The sequence below is a fragment of the Pongo pygmaeus genome, chromosome 19 (assembly GCF_028885625.2).
Source record: "Pongo pygmaeus isolate AG05252 chromosome 19, NHGRI_mPonPyg2-v2.0_pri, whole genome shotgun sequence".
NCBI classification, from domain to species: Eukaryota; Metazoa; Chordata; class Mammalia; order Primates; family Hominidae; genus Pongo; species Pongo pygmaeus.
The window spans coordinates 2,791,738-2,811,906 of record NC_072392.2 but is presented as its reverse complement, the minus strand read 5'-3'; the positions used below and the strand labels follow the sequence as shown (position 1 = coordinate 2,811,906).

General features: G+C 53.3%; 1 protein-coding gene across 8 annotated transcripts in view; it reads right to left on the bottom strand.

The window, feature by feature from the left end:
• Positions 1-20,169, bottom strand: part of RAP1GAP2 (RAP1 GTPase activating protein 2) — a 264,873-nt gene that overhangs the window by 23,611 nt on the left and 221,093 nt on the right. For all 8 annotated transcript variants that reach the window (XM_063655344.1, XM_063655341.1, XM_063655343.1 and 5 more), the window contains 5 exons: positions 17,378-17,507; positions 14,448-14,603; positions 8,685-8,756; positions 8,076-8,162; positions 6,007-6,141 (listed from right to left, as the gene is read on the bottom strand). In XM_063655344.1, coding sequence (XP_063511414.1) covers positions 6,007-6,141; positions 8,076-8,162; positions 8,685-8,756; positions 14,448-14,603; positions 17,378-17,507 — 580 coding nt within the window. The remainder of the gene's footprint in view (positions 1-6,006; positions 6,142-8,075; positions 8,163-8,684; positions 8,757-14,447; positions 14,604-17,377; positions 17,508-20,169) is intronic.

The window sequence follows — 20,169 nt, the reverse complement described above, 5'->3', positions numbered from 1 at the left end:
TGGCAGCCACGCGCTCTATAGCCGACGTGTGTCATAGGCTAGACCATCCAGGTCTGTGTACGCCCTGCTGTTCATATAATGACCAAACACTGAGTGACGCATTTCTCAGAACACATTCCCGTCATTTCTCAGGACGTATTCCCGTCATTTCTCAGGACGTATTTCGCGTCGTTGAGTGACACGTAATTATATTCCTCCTTGTTTCTTCCCAGAAAGGATTCCATGTGGGAAACAGTAACTCCTGTGTGTGTGAGCTTCACATACAAGGTCTATTGAATTTCTACAATTCTGAGATGCAGAGAGGACAGACATTGCACAGAAAAGGTTTCGAAGGGTAAATTATTGCCCAAGGCCACATAGCAGGTAAGAGATAGAGCCAGGATCCAAACCCAGGACCCTGGGCTCCAGATAAAAGGGTCCCTGTATATTAAAAACTGGTCCAGGTTGAAAATACAATTGAACTGGTGAATGACTGAAGGATGATTAGAAACCACGAATTTTCAAGGCTCCCACCAAAAAAAAAAAGAAAAGAAAAACTCAGAGGCTGGCGTCAGGGAGGACACTGGCTCCTCAATTAGCCCTGGTGCAGCCGCCGGAGTCAGCGAGGTAAGTGTGAGAAGACGGCGGGCTGGGTAAGCGTGAAGAGTCAGCACTGGGTCTTCTGTCCCTCTAGCGGGGCAAATGCAAGACAGATGCCAACTCTGCTCCAAGAGACCGTGGCTCCGACCCAGGAGCGGAGCAGGGCCAAGCACAAGGCCTGAGCGACCTCCAAAACAGTGGGGCCATCCTGACATCACAACTCCCTGTCAGGAGGAAAAGGAGGGGGCAAAGACGCCAAAGACCAAGGATTCTTGGCGGGGCCCTGCTGGGCTCCACCCGCCATCACTGGCACTGCTAGGGGGACCGGCTTACAGGTACCTCCCTGCAGGTACTGCGGGGCCACAAAGACTGCCAGGGATAGCTGCGGCCTCTCCTGCCACTAGGGGTCAGGTCAGACCAATGCATGAACTATCACAGTCCCTCAAAGGCTGAGAGAAATGAACGTGGCAACTCCCAGCTTGCCAGGGTCCCGGGTCCATCACAGCCAGCCCAGCAGCCTTCTCCTCCCTGGTCCTCTGCGCCACCGCTGTGTGATGAGGTCAGTGGAGGGCTGGGCGTGTTCAGCATTTCTCAAAATGTGGCCTGCACGTGCTCTACGTCCATCTGACGTCGGTACAGCAAGTATCATCACTTTTCATTGCATTACGGACCAATAACAACCTCATCAACAGCTGGCAGTGACTGAGAATGGCACTTGAAAATGGTCTAGAGATCATCATCATTCAAACGTCAAGTACAGCTCCTTCATCGTGAAAGCTGTTCTCGCAAGACTCCCGAGAATCTGCTCACAGACCCCCAACCCCAGTGGCCCCCATGGGCTGCGTTTGCAGTGCCGACTTCAGGCCTTACCTATTTACCCTATAGGAACATCTCTTAATTTGGAGTGATCACTGCAAACTTTAGGTTTTTTTTTTTTTTTTTTTTTTGAGACAGAGTCTGGATTTGTTGCGCAGTGGCGCAATCTCAGCTCACTGCAACCTCCGCCTCCCAGGTTCAAGCAATTCTCCTGCCCCAGCCTCCCAAGTAGCTGGGATTACAGGTGTGCACCACCACGCCCGTCTAATTTTTGTATTTTTAGTAGAGACAGGGTTTCATCATGTTGGCCAGGCTGGTCTCAAACTCCTGACCTCAGGTGATCCACCTGCCTTGGCCTCCCAAAGTGCTGGGATTATAGACGTGAGCCACCGCGCCCGGCCAAACGTTTAGTCTTTATAATTGGAAGGTTTTTTTTTTTTTTAGGTCTAAGTGAAAATGCAAACTTTAGAAGTGTCTGCAGAACCAGCAGATTCCTGAGACTATCTCCAAGCAGTTCAGCTTGAAAAGTAGGTCTAGATGTCCAAAAGCCAACTGTTCTGTGTCTCATGGGAGAAACGCTTCCATTACAGCTGCGAGGACAGAAGCGAGCTGTGAAGAACTGCTCCAAGTGGGGTGAGGTGCCAGGCGGCACAGCACAGGGCGATGGCGGGCCTGCTGCTCAGGAGAAAGACCAAGGGTCATTGCTGACGTGGGGGAGCAGCAGCCTCACCAGGGGCAAGGATGGATGGCTGAGATGGCTTTCAGCCCTGGGGATTCTCAGTTACGTTCCCATCAGCCTGGGAGATGAGAACTTTGTCAGGAAGGAGGCCGGGCGCGGTGCCTCACACCTGTAATCCCAGCACTTTGGGAGGCCGAGATGGGCGGATCACGTGATGTCAGGAGTTCAAGACCAGCCTGACCAAGATGGTGTCTCTACTAAAAATACAAAAAATTTAGCCGGGCGTGGTGGCGAGCACCTGTAATCCCAGCTACTTGGGAGGCTGAGGCAGGAGAATCGCTTGAGCCCCAGAGGCAGAGGTTGCAGTGAGCTGAGATCACACCATTGTACTCCAGCCTAGGCCTGGGCAACAAGAGCAAAACTCCATCTCAAAAGAAAAAAAAAAAAACTTTGACAGGAAGAGATAAAGGCCTGTAACTTTTCTTTCTGGAACCATTTCAGGTATCACTTCTTTCAAGAACGATCCCAGGAGGGTGTGGGTGAACTCCCTAAGCAATGTCCTGTTGACACAACAGCACCGCCCAAGGTGCCCAGGAAAAACAAATACCAAAACTAGAGATGGTTTCCTGAGTGGGCCAGACACACAGGCCTGGCCACAGGCATGGCCTAAACACCAGAATCCACCCCAGGCCCCAGGGTTCCATTCGGCTGAGCCTGGCCTGTCCCCAGCTCAGGCCTCCAAGCTTGGGAGATGTGAGGGCAATGATGAAAGGGACAGGGAACAGGAGCTCGTGCTCCCCAGGTGGGAAGGAAAAAAGCTGGTCACAAATGGCCAGGCGCAGTGGCTCACATCTGTAATCTCAGCAGTTTGGGAGGCTGAGGTGGGCAGATCACCTAAGGTCAGGAGTTCGAGACCAGCCTGGCCAACATGGTGAAACCTCATCTCTACTAAAAATACAAAAAATTAGCTGGGCGTGGTGGCGGGTGCCTGTAATTCTAGCTACTCGGGAGGCTGAGGTAGGAGAATTGCTTGAACCCGGGAGGTGGAGGTTGCAGTGAGCCAAGATTGCACCACTGCACTCCAGCCTGGGTGACAAAGCAAGACCCTGTCTCAAAAAAAAAATTAAAAAATTAAAAAATTAAAAAAAAACTGGTCACAACCGTCAGGGCCCTGAAGCTTACTCCGTGTGACTGTGATAGTCTCTCCCACGCCCCACGGTGCTACCTCAGGTAGGTGTGACAGCAGAATCTGGAAGCAGGCCTGTCTTTAACCTACAGTTGCAGGGATTTAGGGTTGAAAAGAATTCTCTGGATCAGTGGATCAAAGATGAGTCGTGATAAAGTCTTAAAGCATTTTCTCTCTTGTAAGCCCCTCTAGGAATACATCAGACCCCCTGGAGTCAAGCACAGATCAACTGCAACTCCTGACGGAGGCAGGGGACTGGACAGAGCGGCCTCAGGCCACTCTCCTTATACCTGCCACCCATATTCAGCTGCTGGACCACCTCCTCCATGGGGCACCGTGGGCAGAGTGTCCACAGCCTACAAGCATCTCCAGGATATAGAAATACTTGAAACCTGAAAAACCAATTGTTAACTCCAAAATACTACAAGAAACCTGCAAAACTCAAAACACGTGCTTCATTAAATGTGTACAAAATACAACATTATGTTGGCTCGCCAACTGCAGCTCAACTTTTCTGTTTTTTTTTTTTTTTTTTTGAGACAGAGTCTCGCCCTGTCTCCAGGCTGGAGTGCAGTGGCGCGATCTCGGCTCACTGCAACCTCCGCCTCCCGGGTTCACGTGATTCTCCTGCCTCAGCCTCCTGAGTAGCTGGGATTACAGGCTCACGTCACCATGCCCGGCTAATTTTTGTATTTTTAGTGGAGACGAGGTTTCACCATGTTGGCCAGGATGGTCTCAATCTCCTGACCTCGTGATCCGCCCGCCTCGGCCTCCCAAAGTGTTGGGATGACAGGCGTGAGCCACCGCGCCCAGCCTCAACTCTTATAGTTCTACATAAATTACATTTATTGAGGGATGCAGAATGTTTTGATACACGGGCTATGGAGTGTGGTAGAGCCTCTGGAAGGAAGTCTAGAGCCTGTGGAAGGCTTAATGTGGCCCCTCTTCCTGCCTTCCCCATACCCAAGCCCGTTTTCCCATTTACCGCATCTCACATTCCATTCTCTCGCTGGGTTGTCTGACCTGGTGCCCTCTCTCCTCCCGTTCCTCTTCTTCCGCATCCCTCTTCCGTCTTGATCTCCCAATTTCTCCTAGTTCACCCTGGCCCCCACTGTCCATCAGCACTGAAACAGCTGCCCCAGGAATCACCCACCAGCCTGGACAAGCAGCTCAGCTCCTTTTCCCAACCCCAAAAGGCATCTTAGCAGCTGGCCCCAACTAGGGTAGGAAGAGCTGTGCCCTGCTCTCTGCAGTCCAGCCGGGCAGTGGGGGACTGACCTCAGGCCTGCCCGGGCCCAGGCTAGTGTGGGTGGAATCTTAACAAAGTCAGAAAGTGGGAGGTAGTGTCACACAGCCGTTAAAAGCACAGGATTTGGAATCTGGCAGACCTGGATTCAACTCCACCTGCTCCCACAAATGATTCCGTCTCTTTGAGGCTTGGTTTCCTCACATGTAATACTGTGCCCATCATTATTAAAACTGAGTATGAACTATTACACCAAAATTATTACACCCCAAATAATAGCCTTCCTCCCAGGGCACTGAGGGCAGTTGCGAGTCTCCAGGTGGGATAATATGTGTGAAGCTTTCACTTTATACAACTGTAATAACAGCCAACATTTTTGAGCATTTACTGTATTCCAGGCAATCTGGACTTTTCCAGGCATGGTATCAATGAACTTGCACGATGGCTGTGACAGGGGTCCTGCTTCCTATCCTTATGTTGTTGACAAGAAAGCTGCACCTTAAGAGGCTTGAAAGACTGCCCAGGATCCCACAGAGCTGGGGTTTTAATAGAGGTGGGTGTAGCCCCACACATAATTCCCCATAAAGCCCCACACACAATGCCTCCAGATGGGAGTTTCCAAATCACCTTCTAACAGGCAATCCGGCAGAACACTGACCTAAGAATCAGAAGACCTGCGTTTGAAATAAGGCTCTACCTCTGCGTCAGTGTAAGGACCTGAGCAGGCCTGTGGCGTCTCTCATCCTGTCCCCACGTGTGTTCGTGAAAATAACAAGACCCGTTCCGCCACCTGCACAGGCTGACAGCCAGGCTTGAGCCAGATGCTGGGTCTATGTGCTGTGTGGACCAACAAGCACTCAGCAAGCATAAGATGAAAAACCTTCTCTACCACACGCCAGCTCGGGGGCCGTCTGAGCTCCACTTGAATACTTCCAGGGACGGGGAGCTCACTGCTTCCTTTAGCAGCTCCTTCTAGTTAGTTTTTCCCTTGGCAAAGTCCAAAGGGACTTGCCTGTAGTTCCATGGCCCCTGCCCAGCCAGGTCTTCCGATGCTCGGCCGGCTGGCTAGGAAGAATCACTTCGGCGCCCACAGCAGCTACGAAGACCCGTGAGGGCTGTGGTCCTCGCTCCTGCCATTCTGCCCTGGGCTCCCCGACCCAGGAGGAGGCGGGTGAAAGCGCCGATGTTCCTGGCTTGCTCCGGCTCCTCTCCTACTGCTACCTCTTTACCTGTCCCTGCTTATCAGACTTCTGGGCCCGGAGGAGATGGCCCAGATAGAGGAAGGATGGGGAGGCTGCTGAAGAAACTGCTGGCTGCTCCGGCCTCACACACTTCCTAACGGCCCTGCCCTTTGCAAACACCTGGGATACCCATACGTTTCCTGTCACCCCTCCAGCTGGCCCTTGGGCTCTGGAATCGGGATCCCATGGACCTTGGACCACTTCTTTTCCTCCCCAATCTCATCCCCATAGCAACCGTCAGTCGCTCCGACGCTCATACCTTAAAAGACTCCAGGAACCCCCCGTGGCCTCCATTCTCAAACTTGTCCTCCTCTGGGCCCAGTCCCAGCATGGCCTGTGTGTGGGCGTGGAGCTCATCGTGAAGGTTGTCCAGGAGGGCAGCCCTGGTCCGGTCCTAGAAGGGAAGAGGGTGGGGATGGAGAAGCTGGCTCTGAGAGCAGAGATGTGCCTGCTCCTTTTGAGCTCCAGACACCTGGCCCAGAGGCTGACATTCTGCCCAGCCCGGTCCAGCAATGGTGTGGACCTACTGCTGAGCTGAGCTTCGTGGTCACAAATGCTGCAGCTAAGATGAAGGCTGCATGCTCGGCCTCCTGCTCTACTCCCCCTGCCCTTCTCCCTGGGTCGTCCCACCGCTGCCACAGCTCCACCCTGGTGGTAGAGGAGCAGAAGGAAGAGTGAATCCCAGCCTGGCCCTCTGCCCCAGCTCCACATCCATGCACCCAACTCCCCACTGCTCCTCTCCATCCAGATGTTCGTCCAGAGCCATGCATATGGACGCCAGGGGCCGCCATTCTCACAGACGAGGACTGGCCCTTTCAGCAACCTGGCCTTCGCAGGCACAACTCGGCCACCATGTCATCAAAGAGCCCAGGCTGAAGGCCCAAGAGTCACCCTACAGTCAATCCCACATCCCCCAACACTTACAGCCAAGAGTCCACCAAGTCTTCCCAACTTTGACCCTAAACCATTTCCTCCCACACAGTATAAGCCTTCGTCATCTCTCCTGGATTCCTGTAAATAGCTTCTAACTGGCTGCCTTCCTGCACCTCTTGCCCTGCAACCTGTCCCTGTCACCGTCGTTCTCAATGACACCACTGTCAGAGCAATCCCTCTGGCATACACATCGAGCCCCTCACTCTCCTGCCTAAGCGTTTTACCAGCAGCCCACCTCCCTGAGCTCAAAGCCCTTCTGGATCTGATCCAACCAACATCTCCGGCTGAGTCTCCACCAGTCCAGCCCCCATGGGTCCTTCAGCCACAGCAAACCCTCAGGAGCTACCTCCTGACGTCAGGCTCTGGTTCTTCCTGACCTTTGCTCATGCTGTCTTCCATGCCAGATCAGCCCTCCCTTCCCCACTCTTTCCTCCTGGCAGAAGGTTCATCTGATATCAAGATTCAGCTGTGCATGAGCCACCTCCTCCAGGAAGCCTTCCCTGAACACACCCTCTGTCCCCCACAGGCAGAAACAGTCACTATCTGAGCTGTGCTGACCTCCATCCCAGCCTAGTGCTGGCACACTGTACTATAACTATCTATTTAGTAATGACCCCTGCCCCACCCCCACGACTATCCTGTGCGCTCTCCAGGGATAGAAACTGTCTCACTTGTCCCCATATCCCAGGGAAAAGAACAGGGCCTGACACACAGTAGGTGCTTTAAAAATGACTGATTGGGCCGGGCGCAGTGGCTCATGCCTGTAATCTCAGCATTTTGGGAGGCCGAGGTGGGCGGATCACGAGGTCAGGAGATCGAGACCATCCTGGCTAACACGGTGAAACCCTGTCTCTACCAAAAATACAAAAAATTAGCCAGGCGTGGTGGCAGGTGCCTGTAGTCCCAGCTATTCGGGAGACTGAGGCAGGAGAATGGCGTGAACCCGGGAGGCAGAGCTTGCAGTGAGCCGTGATCGGGCCACTGCACTCCAGCCTTCCAGCCTGGGCAACAGAGAGAGACTCTGTCTCAAAAAAAAAAAAAAAAAAACTGATTGGCCGGGCGCGGTGGCTCACACCTGTAATCCCAGCACTTTGGGAGGCCGGGGCACCTGAGGTCAGGAGTTCAAGACCAGCCTGGCCAACATGGAGGAAACCCTGTCTCTACTAAAAATACAAAAATTAGCCGGGCGTGGTGGCGCACACCTGTAATCCCAGTTACTAGGGAGGCTGAGGCAGGAGAATCGCTTGAGTCTGGGAGGCAGAGGTTGTGGTGAGTCCCAAGATCATGCCACTGCACTCCAGCCTGGGTAACAGAGAGATGGAGGAGCCCTGGATGAGGCTAGCTAACAGGCGGCCCAGTGATCAGGAGAGAGACCTGCAGAAACCACACTCTCACCTCCAACTTTGCAAACTTGTCCGACTTGCAGCAGGCGTTCTCAGCATTGGTGAGCTTAGTGAGCAGAAACTCCCTGAACTCTGGGCCCTGCAAGAGACAAGACGGACCTCAGGCCTGTCACTCTCAGCTGTTGCCAGAAGGTCTTCAGCCACAGTGACAGGCAGGCAAAGCCGGGGGCGTGGGGAGAACCCCTGAAAGGTCCCTTCTGACAGCAGATCATTTCTAGCCCAGGCCAAGCCCACTTGCAAATATCCCAACATGGAAACCCGCTTCCTTGGTCCTGGGAAGCCACAGTGGCACTTCCATGACTTGAGTTCGTTCTTGCCCAAGGCTCCTTGACCAGACCTTGACATAAAAACCCGTCTTTCAGCAGAAAGGCAACCCCAGTGTCAAACACCCCGACAAGTGGTCCTATGCTGGGCCAGACTGGCAGCATGAAAGAGGTGGAGAGAGACCCCAAGAAAGGAGGTTCCCCCCCGCCCCACAAAACCTGCAAAAGGAGCTCCCTAATGTTCCCAACCTGAATTCGGCTCCGTCCCAACCATTGCTACTCAAGCACTGAGACCTGGCATCGTGGATGCGAGAGGAGCAGAAGGAAGAGTGTCCTACCTTCTGGAAAACGGGGGGGCTGGGCAGAGGTGGACCAAAGGTGGGCACATCTTCCCGCGCAGTGACAGAGACCTGAGTGAAACAGAGTCATGGTATGGACCTGGAGGGAAGAGACGAGCGCTGCCCCTACGGGAGCCACACTCCTCACAAAGCTACTCACCTTCTCCCTCCTCCCCTTCCCAGAACACAAACAAAATACTCCTGTGAGCATCGCCAGCACAGGCCCTGACCCTGTTCCTAGAAGTGGGGCCGGACGGTGTGGGGCCATCCGCAGCCTCTCATCTGCGTTCCTGGAGGCCAGAAGCAGGTTTGGCAAGATGACTGGACAGGGCTGGCACCCTAATTTTAATGCCACACAAGTGCCCGGGAGATGGCATCTCGTGACCTCATTTGACTGTGATGCTAATCCTACCGAGAAGGCACAAGGAGAATTGTTTTCCCTGATGAGGAAATACATGCCCAGAGACACACAGAGAAGCCCCCGAGTCCCACAGGTGATTAGCCGCAGAGGAACAGAGCATCCAGACCTCTCCCGACCCTTCTCTGGGGTCCTCTTCCCAAGCCTGACTCCTCAGCTCGGCCATAAATCAGAATTGCTTCAAACTTGCTTCAGGTGTTTAAAAATAAATACTGGGTTCATGGGCTCTGGCCTAAACCTGCCGAATCGGAAGGGTAGGGCCCCCCAGAAACTCTCGGGCAGCCAGTGGACCTGTATTTGGGAGCCCTGGCCCCACACACGGGGTCAGCCAGTCCGGGGCCCAGGCTAGGAACTGAGGGTGGAGCACGCACCTCTGGCAGCCTGAGCGAGCCTGAGCTTTAGAGTAATGGCCTCCAGGTTCTCCGCATGGGGGTCTCCCAGGCATGGGACAGGCCCCACACTCCGCCTTCCCTCTGCACGGAGGTGCCCTGATTTCACCTGTTCTCAGCCCACGAGGCTGTGGGGCTCTCGGGAGACTGCCCTCCCTTCCCTGCGCAGCTGCTGATGTGAGCCCAGCCCTGGCGTGCTGCCAGCCTCCCCAGCCTGTGAAGTGGGGCAGATGCAGAGAGTCTGCCAGGCCGGGTGAGCAGGCAGCTGGGCACCAAGCCAAGGAAAGGCCCTGCCAGAGTCCGGAGGGGAAACGGAGTGGGAGAGAGCTGGTCAATACGGGCTTTCTCTTCCCAAGCTCGAGGCTGTCTGCCCAGCCCAAACTGCAGTGCCCGGAGTCAGGAAACGGTACGTGTTCGGCTGACGTGATTTCTGGCTGGGCTCCGGCAGCTGAACCCGGTTCCCTACCACCACCCACCAGGCACCAGTGGCCCAGGTCAAGAATTCAGTCACAGAGCCAGAATCAGGGGTGGGGGTGTGGGAAGGCTACGGGGAGACTGCAGACTGTGGGCACCTGGGACAGAGGCCAGAGGGCAGCCCCAGCTCTCCCCTTCCCACCCCTACTCCAGCCTCCTCCTCCAGCCTGCATTAGAGTGGTCTGTGCTGACTGTGTAAGTGCCTTCAGACACATTCTCAAGTCCATCCGACCCTCCAGCCGGACAGTCCCACAGCAGAGTCCTGTGGGCCACACGGAGGACAGGGCCCTTCCTTGTGATGTGCGTTCACCTTCCATCCTCACTGTGCGCCTCTCCTGACCCCATTCCAACCAGGCGGCCAGGCCTTTGTTGTTCTCCCCTCTTGGGGACATCTGGGTCACTGGGCTGAAAGTAGAAGTTGCCTGAACACAGCCCCACCTTCCTGTTTTCTAAATGCAGCGAGGGCCTCCAGCGAGGGCTTGGAGGGAGGAAGAGAGGCAGATGCAGGTGACTCTGGGGAAGGGACCTGCACGGCTGGAAGGAGGAAGGAGCTTGGTGTGAGTCATGAGGATGCACTGGGAACCTCAGAAAGCTTAAAACGTGACAAAGGCCCCACGCCCAAGAGTGGCCTGGGAGCCGCGGTGGCGCACGGAGCATCGTCCAAGCAACAGACAAGTCATGACGGGAAAGGAGGAGGGGGAGGGGGCTACAAAGACAGGGCCCTCCCTGGCGGTGGGCTTCACCTGAGATTCCTGACACCTTTGAGGACTTCCAGAGAGGGAGGCAGGGATGGGGGGAGGGAAAGGGGTAGTCCTGGTGATGGCTGAGATGGACTTTCCTTCTAAGCGGGCAGGATGAGGACTATACTCATTTCTGAAAAATAATCCAGAGTGATGCTTCGTGCACACCTGAGTCCATGCAGCCAATTTCTTGCCTGCTCTGATGGCTCAATGACCAAGACCGCAAGCAGACCCAGACAGGAACCTCAGCTCCCCGGCTCTGTGGCCTCAGGCCTTAAGTGGGTTCAGCTCTCAGCTTCCATTTCCTCCCTCTAGCGAGAGGTCTTGTCTCACCAGGGGCACGTCAGGATTCAAGACTGTGCATCTAAGGACCCAGCACAGTGCCTGGCATGAGCAAGCAGCTGGTAAGGGGTAACCACTGTCACCCAGTGGCCTTTTCACTTCCCCTGCTGACCTGCACCCAGTAAAGGGCTCCTGAAATAGACAGAGTTCCCCCAAAGCACCTTGCAACCCACCACACACACACACACACTCAAGCACGCCTCCTTCCCTCCCGCAGGATGTCAGGGCTAGCAGCCTGCAGGTGTCTACTCCAACTTCCTCATTTCACACAGACAAAACAAGAGGCCCAGAGAGGGAAGGAACAAGGTCACGCAGCAGAGGCAGGGCCAGGACCAGAACCCCAGGCTGCCCAGCTCCTCCGTGAACAGAAGAGGACCCCTTCCTGCACACACCCAGCCCTGTCCCTCCTTTACTCTTCTTTCTTCAGCTCACCCTCCCCAGTGGAGGCCTCCTGCGGCTTACTCAGTCCCAGAGGAAATCTCAGCCTTCTTTGCCACAGCCCCTGAGCCTGCAGGGGCCAGCTAAGGTCCTGCTTCACCCAGGCCCCCTGGGGGATCTAACCAGGTCCTTTTCACAGTCTGTTAAATTACCTGGGGTGCTGCTGGGAGTGTGGATGCACAGTGCTTTGGGGAGTACCTTGGAAGCCTGGTCCCCCTCCCTGGACCCATTCACACATCTTGCCTTCCAGCCTGTGTCTGCCTGGCAGGTGGAGGGCACGATCAAGGTACCACAGCGTGCTCCTCCTGGGAGCCCTGCCTCTCTGCTTCTCATCACCCCTCTGAGGACAATGCTGTGCTTTGTGGCTTAGAAGAGTGGGTAAAGACAGCCAGGCACGATGGTTCACGCCTGTAATGCCAGCACTTTGGGAGGCTGAGGCCGGTGGATCACGAGGTCAGGAGTTCAAGGCCGGTCTGGCCAACATGGTGAAATCCTGTCTCTACCAAAAATACAAAAATTAGCCAGGTATGGTGGTGGGTGCCTGTAATCCCAGCTACTCGGGAGACTGAGGCAGAAAAATTGCTTGAACCCGGGAGGCAGAGGTTGCAGTGAGCCGAGATCGCACCACTGCACTCTAGCCTGGGTGACAGAGCGAGACTCTGTCTCAAAAAAAAAAAAAAAAGGAGAAGAAGAGTGGGTAAAGACTTCTAGCACCAAAGCTGGAGGTGGGGTGGCGCTTTTTTGGATCTCTGATTTTTCTCTGTATGAGTGCACCACTCGGCTAAGGTCTCGGGAAAGTGGAGAAGCTGGTTAGCTGAGATGCATTTCCTATTAGGAAAGAGAAGCAAATGCTAAACGTCTACAGGAGGCCTCATTCTGCCAGAGGGTCTGGGAGCCCTCCTGTCACATGGCTTCATTTCAAGGATTCTTCTCAGTAGTTCTTCCTCTTTAACTGTCTATTAACAGAAGCAGTTGACTACTTCAGCTGCCCAGTGGCTGACCTGCACTCCCTGCTTCTTCTGTCCCTTCTCCGGCATCAGGAAGGCCCTGAGGCTGATTCTGTTACCTCCACGAGCCCCATTCCAGCCTGGAGCTTGGACCTGTACTCCCTACTTCTTCTGTCCCTTCTCCGGCATCAGGAAGGCCCTGAAGCTGATTCTGTTACCTCCACAAGCCCCATTCCAGCCTGGAGCTTGGCGCACAGTAGGCACTGAGTCAACTTGCTTCGACCAACACATGAATCGAGCAGCTGTTTGAAGTGAATGCCCATTTCACTCAAAGCAGGTGATCCTATAGCCTTCAAGAAATGGGCTGGGCGCAGTGGCTCATGCCTGTAATCCCAGGACTTTGGGAGGCAGAGGCAGGCAGATCACCTGAGGTTAGGAGTTCGAGACTAGCCTGGCCAACATGGAGAAACCCCGTCTCTACTAAAAATACAAAAAATGAGCCAGGCGTGGTGGCAGGAGCCTGCAATCCCAGCTACTTGGGAGGCTGAGGCAGAAGAGTCACCTGAACCTGGGAGGCAGAGGTTGCAGTGAGCCGAGACTGTGCCACTGCACTCCAGCCTGGGCGACAGAGCGAGACACTGCCTCGAAAAAAAAAGAAAAGAAAAGCTCACACCATGTCTTCTCCAGCTTCAGCTAAAACTGCTCAATGGCAGGGACACATGAGCCTGGGCATAAAGGAATCAGCCTCAACAGGAGGGAGTTGCTATTTGGTTTCTGTTGCTTGTTCTGTTTTGTTTCGTTTATTTTGTTTTGTTTTGTTTTTTTAGAGACAAGGTCTCGCTATGTTGCCCAGGCTGGTCTTGAACTTCTGGCCTCAAACAATCCTCCTGCCTCTGCCTCCCAAAGCACTAGAATTACAGGCGTACGCCACCGTGCCCAGCCTCTTTTTATTTTCTTCTGACGATTCACATTCGGTTTTAAAAGCTGACGTGAATTTTGCACTTAACTGAGTTGAAGTGCTGTGGCATCATGAATCCCAGGAATCAGGATGGGCTGAAATTATTTGATGGGAAACATTTTCAGGCCTCATGGTTTCCCATTAGCAATCACAGGCTCATCTTTCCTCCCCCTTAGAACAGTGGCTGCTGATATTTTGCGGAGCAGGGAGCCCTTTGAGAATTTAAGGTACGGTCTCTCTTTCCAGGAATCCAAGGAAGGACACAAATTCAGCATTTTGCATTTATCTGCAGGGAGTCAGAGACTGCCTAACCCTCGCCTTGAAAGCCCTGCCTCTGTCCATCACCCTTGAGTCCCGGGCCCGCCACTGTGACACCAAGAGACCATTGCCCAAGAGGTGGAGATTCTTTCTTGTGGAGCAGAGGAGGGAGGGTCAGCGATCCAGCCATGAGGAGTGGGGAGCAGGGGACTGCAGGGGCAATGAGCTGCCCTGTCTCGCTGTCATCTGCACCAGTGAGGATTTCGAGCCATCTGACAGACCCGTAACTGCTTGGGAGGTTCAGACCCAGGTGCTTGCGTATCTGCCTCCCTGGAGGTCTTTAAATTAAGATCCATCATTTCTCCAAAACAGCCAGGCCAGGGGCTCACCCAGTGGCCAGGGTCTACCAGGACCCTCCTCTCCATCCTCACCATAAACATTTTTTTCTTTTTTACTTCGTTACCACCCTTCTATTGCTACCCTTTCCTGCTTTTCCTTTCCACGCTCTTTCTTTATTCTAGCTCTGCCTTACTCGAGCAAATGGCATTACCAAATTCCAAATACTACACTCACAGCTCCTCAACCCTCAAGTGAGATGCCATTGAGCCTGGAGGCAGCAAGGGGGATCAGGTGACCTTGGAAGGTCCTCCCCACCCAGAATCTAGCTCCAAACCCCAGAAACCTGCGAACTCATGGAGAATCTCTGACTGCTGAGGACTAGTGTCCTCTGATACCATAGGATCCACACAGGATGAGGTGTCGAGGCCCACCACTCCCTCCAACAAGGCGTTCTCCTTACCTTGTAGGATGGGGTCTCTGTGCCCGGGGTCTCAATCTGCACGACGATGTAGGCATGTAAGAAATTGGAGGCTATCATGTCTGGGACAAACGGCGTGTTTTCCTCTTGGAAGATGATGGCCACAATGTCATTTCCAATGTGTCTCTTTCTCTGGAGCTAAATAAAAAGTGTTGAGAGGTTATAAGCCAGTTAGGAACATCATGAAAGATGTTTTGGGGAAAGAGTGGGTTCACTTTCATTTGCACACAGGAAAACTGAACTCTGAGTGAGAAGAGTTTGTGGTTGTTGTTTTGGAAATTTAAGTATGAAAGCACAGCACCAATGCCGGGCAGCAAGGGGAGAAGTGCATGGAACACGCTTCGTGCTTTGTGTATCTTTTGAGTTGCTTTCCTGTTTGGGGAAAACCAGGGGGGTTCTTCTTTCAATCTTTTTTTTTTTTTCTTTTTTCTTTTTTCTTTTTTTTTTTTTTTTTTTTTGAGACAGGGTCTCACTGTGTTGCTCAGGCTGGAGTGCAGTGGCACGATCTCGGCTCACTGCAACCTCCACCTCCTGGGTTCAAGTGATTCTCCCACCTTAGCCTCCCGAGTAGCTGGGATTACAGACGAGTGCCACTACACCCACTAATTTCTGTATTTTTTGGTAGAGACGAGGTTTCACCATGTTGGCGAGGCTGGTCTTAAACTCCCGACCCACCCGCCTCAGCCTCCCAAAGTGCTGGGATTATAGGCGTAAGCCACTGTGCCCGACCTTCTTTCAATCTTTAGACGCCACCAAAAAGGAAAAAAAAAATGGGGAAGATGGCCAAGTCGTTAGGTAGAGGCTAGCGAGCATCTTACTGACCTCTACAGCATGCAGATCCCTGACTCAGGACTTGGCGAGAATATTTAAAAGGCGAGGCTGGGTCTTGCCCTGGTAGAGCCTGTCACTGATCTGGGATAAATACAAACACAGGTGAAGCCACCTGAGAAAACTAACAAAGCCACCAGCCAGCAAGGGCTAAATCGGCTGCTGTGCATGAAATGCCTGACAGCTCTGGAGACAGAGGCGAGGGCAAAATTACAGGGCCCGACAGCAACCTGAGAGGGCTTCCTGGAAGAGGAGATGTGTCACGGGGTCTTGAAGGTGTGAATGAGAGTGATGAGGTGGCAGATCATAACAGCACTGATCACCCAGCTTGGCGCAGGTGGGATGGAAGGAGGATCCCAACCATAACTCCATATCCCAAGCAGGGCCAGATGCTTTTGGGTGTGATCTCGGCCACCGAGCACCTGGTGTGTCCCTGGAACCATGTCGGGCTGTTCATGCATGATATCAAATGTTAACCCTGTCCTGAAGAAGTTTAAGGCTGCAGTGAGCTATGATTGCACCACTGCACTCCAGCCTGGGTGAGAGAGTGACAGCCCTCCTTGCACACACACACACACACAAACCCTCTCCTGTACATCGAGTCCTGGCTAGGTGCCTGCCTATGCATTTGTTCCTTTATTAAGCACCTACTGCATGCAGACCCAACGCTCAGGCCCTTCACACTGAGTTTCTCATTCACTGAGCACCTGTTATACACCAAGCACTGTGCTGGGCACTTTTACACAAATCGCCTCACTTACTCCATGCACATCTTCCCATTTCTCAGAGGGAGAAAACTAACATTTACTCAGTCCCCGCCAAGAGCCGAGCCCTGTGCCAAGGTGTATTTCCCAAGAAACATACATAAGACCGAGAAGGCCCAGAGAGAACAGGCCTCAGGCCCAGGCTGGGGCAGCAGGTGACAGAGGCCATAAGGGAACAGAGGGGCTGGAGGTGAAAAGTTGAATGAAAACCCACTTTGGATACAAAAGGAATTCTGCTTCCATTTGTTTCTGGAACACTCAGTAGCTATTTTAGAGCCAACTCATCATCTCATTTGCCAATTTCCTTCTTTCCTAAGAAGCCAGGCACTATGTTTACAATTTTACATCTGTGCTCCCTCCCCAGTTCCTGCTCAGAGACACACAGGTCAGAGTTTGGGCAAAGGCCTGCCTGCATTTGTTATTTTCCCAGACTGAAAAGGGGCAGAAGGCGGGCTGGGCGAACTGGGCTTGCAACAGCCAGGGACCAGCCACGGCTCTCCCCAGGGATGCACGGCTATCAGAGCAGCAAACGGGGGGCACAGCAGGAAAGCAGTGGAGACAGGGGTCTCATCCAGGTCTCCCTGGTGGAAGTCAAGGCTGAATTCCTGCAGGTGTGGTGAGAGAGGAGCCCGTGAGATGAGGAAGGCTGGGGGTGAGGAAGGATTCTCACGCAATAACCAGCCTTCCGTCACTGGGGCAGGAAGGGGGAAAAAATGACCAGGGGCTGGACAGTGAACAGCTGTTCTACAGGAAGCCGGCCATGAATTGGGAACCCTAGTCAGAAATGTATGTAATCCCCACAATAACCCTCTACCGTGGGTGGTGTTACCCCCACTTTATAGATGAGAAGGTTAACTGGCTTGCCCAGAGTCACATGCCCCAAAGTGGCACAGCCGGCTTCAGGCCCCCATCTGCAAACCCCACCATGCACCCTTTACCACCACCCTCTATGACCAGGGCCCCCAGGCTCTGCCCTGTGCTCTGCCCCTAATAAACGGAGAAACCTCAAGGAAGTCTTGTCACTACCGCGGGCTGCAGTTTCCCCATCAGTCAACGTGGAAGCAACACAAGCTCTGCCCTGCCTCCCGCCCAGGGCCACTGAGGTGCGGCCCCGGCCAGAAACACAACAGAACGGACCGCTGAGGCACAGCCTCGACCAGAAACACAACAGAACTGACCGTGCCGCTGCTGCGCAGCTGAACGACTGGCTGGCTATGGGAACGAATATGGGGAGGGCCACGGTCTCTTAGCAGGTCAGACCAGAGGCGGGCCTTCACCTCGCACGCACTGGGCTCCCAAAGCCCTCCCAAACCAGGTTACCTGCTGGGCGTCTCCCTCGGTAAATGGCAGCTTTGTGGAAACGTGAAACATGATCTCCCTGTCCCGGAATGTCGTGTACACTGATTCCACCCCTGTCTGTCCGTGGGTCACATCCAGGCCTCCTCGGAAACTGTCAACACAACAGGGCAGGAGATGGGAAGAAAAGAGAGTGAGGCAAAGTGGGCAACTTAATGCAAGCTCCCCTAAGTATACGCAGCAGAGGAAGACGTGACGAGACAGGAGAGCTGAGGGCAGAGCAGGCTGTGATGTGGGAAAAGCAGGTAGATCTGTTCTTCCAGGTATATCAGCCGTGGCACTCTACCCACAAACCCATTATTTAAAGACAAAGCTGGCCGGGCACAGTGGCTCACGCCTGTCATCCCAGCACTTTGAGAGGCCAAGGCGGGCAGATCACCTGAGGTCAGGAGTTCGAGACCAGCCTGGCCAACATGGTGAAACCCCGTCTCTACTAAAAATACAAAAGTTAGCCAGATATGGTGGTGCATGCCTGTAATCCCAGCTACTCAAAAGGCTGAAGCAGGAGAATCGCTTGAACCCAGGAAGCGGAGGTTGCAGTGAGCCGAGATGGCGCCACTGCACTCCAGCCTGGGCGACAAGAGCAAGACTCCATCAATCAATCAACCAATCAATCAATCACAAAGCGGAACCTCTATCTCAAGCCTCAGCTGTGTCGTCTCCACACTTGATGGTTATATGGGAAGGAAGCTCATCCATCGACAATCCCAGACAAATGCCTGTCCCTGGTGCCAGTCCCCCAAGGCTGGGCGCAGGCCTTTCTTTGCTCTCTGCAAGGCCATGTCCAAGTCTTCTGCCCAGAGCTAGGGCAGCCAGCCATCCTGTTGGCTGGTGGGGAGCCCCAGAGGAGCATCTGGAGTCAGCCGGAAGAGGCGGCAGATGCTCGACTTCTGCCTAGCTAGTCCCTAAGATACAGGCCCAACCACTGCAGCACCCAGCTTGGGAGTATCCAGGGAAGTCCCTTCTCTGGCTGTCTCCTCACAGGCAAGAAAGAAAAGCTCTAAGGAACTGGGTGGGCTTCCAGGAGCTGTCCCTTCTGCCTTTATACACATGGCTGCCGGCCTTGATCACAGTCTTCAGCAGATGCAGGTTCCTTCAAGAAAATGAAATAAGATGGACCTAGAATCTCAGCATCCCCAACACTACAATACAAGCCAGAAAATGTGCCCAGGCTGGCATGGCAGAAAGGATGCTGGACAGGGGGCAGAAGCTCCGGGTTCTAGACCTGCTTCTGCCACTAAATCAGCACGTGTTCGTGGAGAATTCGTTTAGTCTCTCTAGGCCTCCATAAAATAAAGGGATAGAATTTCATATCTCTGAGGATCTTCTGGGCTTACTATACTGTATTTCACCTATTCTAAGGCCCACGTTTTGTTTTGGTTTGAGTCAGGGGTTCAATCTGTCATCCAGGCTGGAGTGCAATGGTGTAATCATGGCTGACTGCAGCCTCAACCTCCTGGGCTCAAGTGATCCTCCTCGCCTCAGCCTGTGAGTAGCCGGGACCACAGGAGCATACCACAGTAGTCGGCTAATTTTTATAATTTTTCAAATTTTCATAGTGACAGGGTCTCACCATGTTGCCCAGGCTGGTCTCAAACTCCTGGGCTCAAGCGATCCACCCACCTTGGCCTCCCAAAGTGCTGGGATTACAAGTGAGACCCACCATGCCTGGCCATTTTTTCACATTTTAACGTCACAGGATGTGTCTTTTAATGATAGCATCTCAAAGTCAATGAAAGGTGGCAATATAAGAACAATAACAATACTGACTACCCCTGCACGGCACTTAAGTGTTTCGTGAGCATTATCTTACCTTTTATTTTTTACTTTTTTTTAATTTTTTTTTAGACAGATTCTCGCTCTGTTGCCCAAGCTGGAGTGCAATGGCACAATCTCAGCTCACTGCAGCCTCCATCTCCTGGGTGCAAGTGATTCTCCTGCCTCAGCCTCCCAAATAGCTGGGACTACAGGCACGTGCCACCACGCCCGGCTAATTTTTTGTATTTTTAGTAGAGACGTGGTTTCACCATGTTGGCCAAGATGGTCTCGATCTCCTGACCTCGTGATCTGCCCACCTCAGCCTCCCAAAGTGCTGGGGTTATAGGCGTGAGCTACCACGCTCAGCCCATTATCTTATTTTAGTCCCCCCCAAAACCTTGTAGGGCTGACACTATCTTTATCTCCTTTTTTTTTTTTTTTGATGGAGTCTCCCTCTATTGACCAGGCTGAAGTGCACTGGCGCAATCTCAGCTCACTGCAACCACTGCCTTTTGGGTTCAAGCGATTCTCCTGCCTCAGCCTCCCAAGTAGCTGGGACTACAGGCACCCACCACCATGCCCGGCTAATTTTTTTTTTTTTTTTTTTTTTTTGTATTTTTAGTAGAGACGGGGTTTCACCATATTGGCCAGGCTGGTCTTGAACTCCTGACCTCGTGATCCACCCACCTCAGCCTCCCAAAGTGCTGGGATTACAGGCATGAGCCACCGTGCCCAGCCCTTTATCTCCCTTTCTACAGTGAGGAAACTGAGGCTTGTAGAGGTCAAGTCACTTATCCAAAGTCATGGTGCTAATAAGTGGTGAAGCGGGGCTTTTATCCCGGGTGTGACTGACCCCAGACAGCCGTGATGACCTTGAGGGAGGGAGAAGATGGAGGAAGAGAGGAAAGGAAGAAGAAGGAAGGACAGAGAAGGAAGCAGAGGAAGAAAGCGATTAGTGAATATCCGCTGCGTGCCAGGCACTGGGCTAGGTATTTTCA